Source organism: Salvia hispanica, chromosome 1 (genome assembly GCF_023119035.1).
Source record: "Salvia hispanica cultivar TCC Black 2014 chromosome 1, UniMelb_Shisp_WGS_1.0, whole genome shotgun sequence".
NCBI classification, from domain to species: domain Eukaryota; kingdom Viridiplantae; phylum Streptophyta; class Magnoliopsida; order Lamiales; family Lamiaceae; genus Salvia; species Salvia hispanica.
Window position 1 is genome coordinate 31681781 of NC_062965.1, and position 3034 is coordinate 31684814.

Below are 3034 nucleotides of genomic sequence, written 5' to 3' on the forward strand. Positions count from 1 at the left end.
GAATCTTTCTATTTTGGACATGGACCCCACAATCCATTAACTCTACTTTTTCTCTTCCTCTTGCTTAGTTCATTCATTTTTCCTCTCATCTCTCTTACTTTACCAATTCTTCTGATTTACTTTACCAATTGTGCATTAAAACTCGTACTGTTTTAAATATTTCTATTTTTTGAATACGGAGGGAGTATTAGTTAGATGTACAAAAATGATATTGAGAGCTTTACATAATTTGGATGAACTACCAATCAATCTCTTATCAATTAGCTTCGTCTACTTATATTATGTGTAATAAAATTGTAACTCCGATAACTCACATAATGAATCATTCTTGATATACTTGAAATTGGATGAATAATAATAACGCAGACATTTGTAAAATCTGAACTCCAATTACTCACATAATTCATGACAAATACGTTATTTGAGTATTACCATAGGGTAATTACAACTTAATTACAAGTCATAAACGTACCTGCAACAAAGCTAATCGTACAACGAAAGCAGCCTCATCCAACTCACTTGCATCTTCTTCCAGCAGCAAGAATAGAATCGAGCCTTACAAACATTCACATTCACACACACACACACAACCATCACAAATTCATTTAATTTCTTTGAGAAGGATCATAATCTCCAATGAAGTACCTAAAAAGGCCATCATTTGCAGCAGCATCAGCAGCATTCCCATTAATCTGATCATAAGAATTACTCTCCTTCTTCTTCCTGCTGCTGCTGCATTTGATGAGATAATCATTAATCACATGATCCCACGCCAACTCCTCCGATATTCCATTTTCTTCCATCCCGCTCCCCGGTGCCTGAATCTCCCTTGCTGCCAATTTATTGAAGGCCTCCATGAGGGTCGCGTCGCGCGCCTCGATCCATGCCTTCTCCTTAGCCCACATCTTGTGCTCTCCGTCTATCCTGGCAGCGTCTTGCCGGCGCCACTGCTCCTCCCTCACGAGCCGCTCCTGCTCCTTCCCCTCGATGGCTCTCGTCATCTTCTCCATCCACGCCTCCTGCTTCTCCATCATGCTCCTCATTTGCGCCTCAATCGACGCCTCGATCTCCGCCTTCAGCCTCATCTTCCCTCTCCTCTTCTTCATCCTCGCATCCTCCGCGTTCGAATCCGTGCACTGCGATGATGTGGCGTCGCAGTCGCACGAGTCTGGGAGGCTGCTGTCGGGATAGGGTTCTTGATCGTTGGTGCTTGGAAAATTGCTGTGAAAATGAGAAGCTGATGATGAGGAGTTGTTGGTGCCGTAGAGGGCTTCGAGCTGTCGGAAGAATCTGTAGTGTTTGCCGTCTTGTCTGCCGGCTTTGCCTTCTTTGGTCTTCTTGTAATACTTGTATAGATTCTCGAATTTTTCTCTGCATTTCTTGCTACTCCTCTGATATCCATGTTCTTGCCACATAATCCTGCAACCAAACAACAATCATCTTTCTTCAAGGGAACCCTAGCTGCGTTTCCTTTTCTTTGATTGTATCATATCATATGATAATGATGCTTCCAATTCCATTTGGAATTGGACTGCTTTCCACATGCTTTATAGCATCAAGATCTTTCTTTAATTTTGTGGGAAAAAAAAAAATGAAGATTGTTTGCAAGAATTGGTGTTAATTTGTTGAAGCACAAGGCGTGATGAATAGTTATGCCCAAGACCAAACAATCCTGTGGTTGCGAGTTAATTATATAGTTTAATTACCTTATGAAAATCTGAAGTGATTCAAGATGAACTTTACCTGGAATTGAATCAAACAGTTGGTCGGAAAAGTTTAAAGAAAGAAGAAATTCGAGTACTAACTAACAAACCCTTCAAATGAAAAATCTGAGCAAGAAACATGTTTTGAGGGTTTTGATTCTGAAGAAAATAGTAGTAATTCGAGTTGAATCCAAGTAAAATTGAGAAATCAAATTAAATTGTTTTTCATAAAATACCTAGAGACCTCATCCCACAAGGGGGTTTTCTGATTGGCTTCCTTGAACTTGGGATCAAGCCTTGATCTGATCTCAAGAAGCGTCAGCGTTTCTTGCCTCGGCCACCGCCCTGCGCCGCCGTCTCCGCCGCCGCTGGCCATACCGCCATCGAAGCTGATAAGAGCTGCGCCGTCAGCTGAAGGTGCGATGCCAGTGGAATCCGACTGCCGAAAGACGAGCATATCGTAGGGATAAGAGGAGCGATGGCAGGAGGGGAAATCCGGCTGCTGAGAAATTGCCGGAAAGTGAGGCCGGGCGTCGATGTAGCGGCGCAGATCTCCCATCCCGTATTGATCATCCATTTTCAGACAAATCCAGAGAGAGAGAGGGATGGGAGGTGGTTAGCGGCAGACCCGGATGGTGTTGTTAAAATTGTTTTCAATTCTAAGATGAGGGACAAACAATGGTCCCATCACAAAATAGTACCACTTCACTATTTAGGGTTTGTATACAGTATGGGAGACGTATAAGATACTCCAACAAATAGGGGTTTGGTAATTTAATAAGTTGAATAAAGGGAAAGGTAACAAGGTGAAAATTGTGCACACACCATCTCTTACTTCACCTTCTACACTTCTCTACACTAGGCCACTGTTTCTCTAACACATACTGACACACAGCCAGGGGGTAGTGACCAAGGCTCTGTACTTGAAAGATAAACTCAATTCAATTACATACACACACACACCAGAGTGATTGTGTTAATATAGATATATATGTTGTCTCTTCCAAAATAAGGTGATTTTTGTCTGTAATCTGAGAGGCATTATCACTTTTAAATTTGCCTCACCTGCTTATTCTTTTTGTTCTGACTTCCACTTTTAATTAACCTCAGTTTACTATTGCTTTTCTCTATTGGTAAATTTTGATTATATTCAAACGAGGCGCTCGAGGGTGAGAACTGAAAACATCCAGCTTCAACTCATATTAATTTATTTCTTTTTTCGTGCACAATTTTCTTCTGTGTCGAGCTTGCCAAACTATATATGATGTTAAAAACAAGTTTAGCTAAAAATTACTCAAAAAAGGGAACAAGAATTAAAGAAGAAGATGAAG

At 41.1% G+C, this 3034-nt stretch overlaps 1 protein-coding gene across 1 annotated transcript; it reads right to left on the reverse strand.

Moving 5' to 3' along the window:
* Positions 1-402: 402 nt before the first annotated feature.
* On the reverse strand, positions 403-2365 carry LOC125201875 (trihelix transcription factor PTL-like). Its single transcript, XM_048100163.1, has 2 exons — positions 1940-2365; positions 403-1419 (listed from the first exon to the last, which is right to left on the reverse strand). The coding sequence occupies exons 1-2, from the start codon at positions 2278-2280 to the stop codon at positions 606-608; spliced, it is 1155 nt and encodes a 384-aa protein (XP_047956120.1). The 5' UTR covers positions 2281-2365; the 3' UTR covers positions 403-605.
* Between the last annotated feature and the right edge of the window lie 669 nt (positions 2366-3034).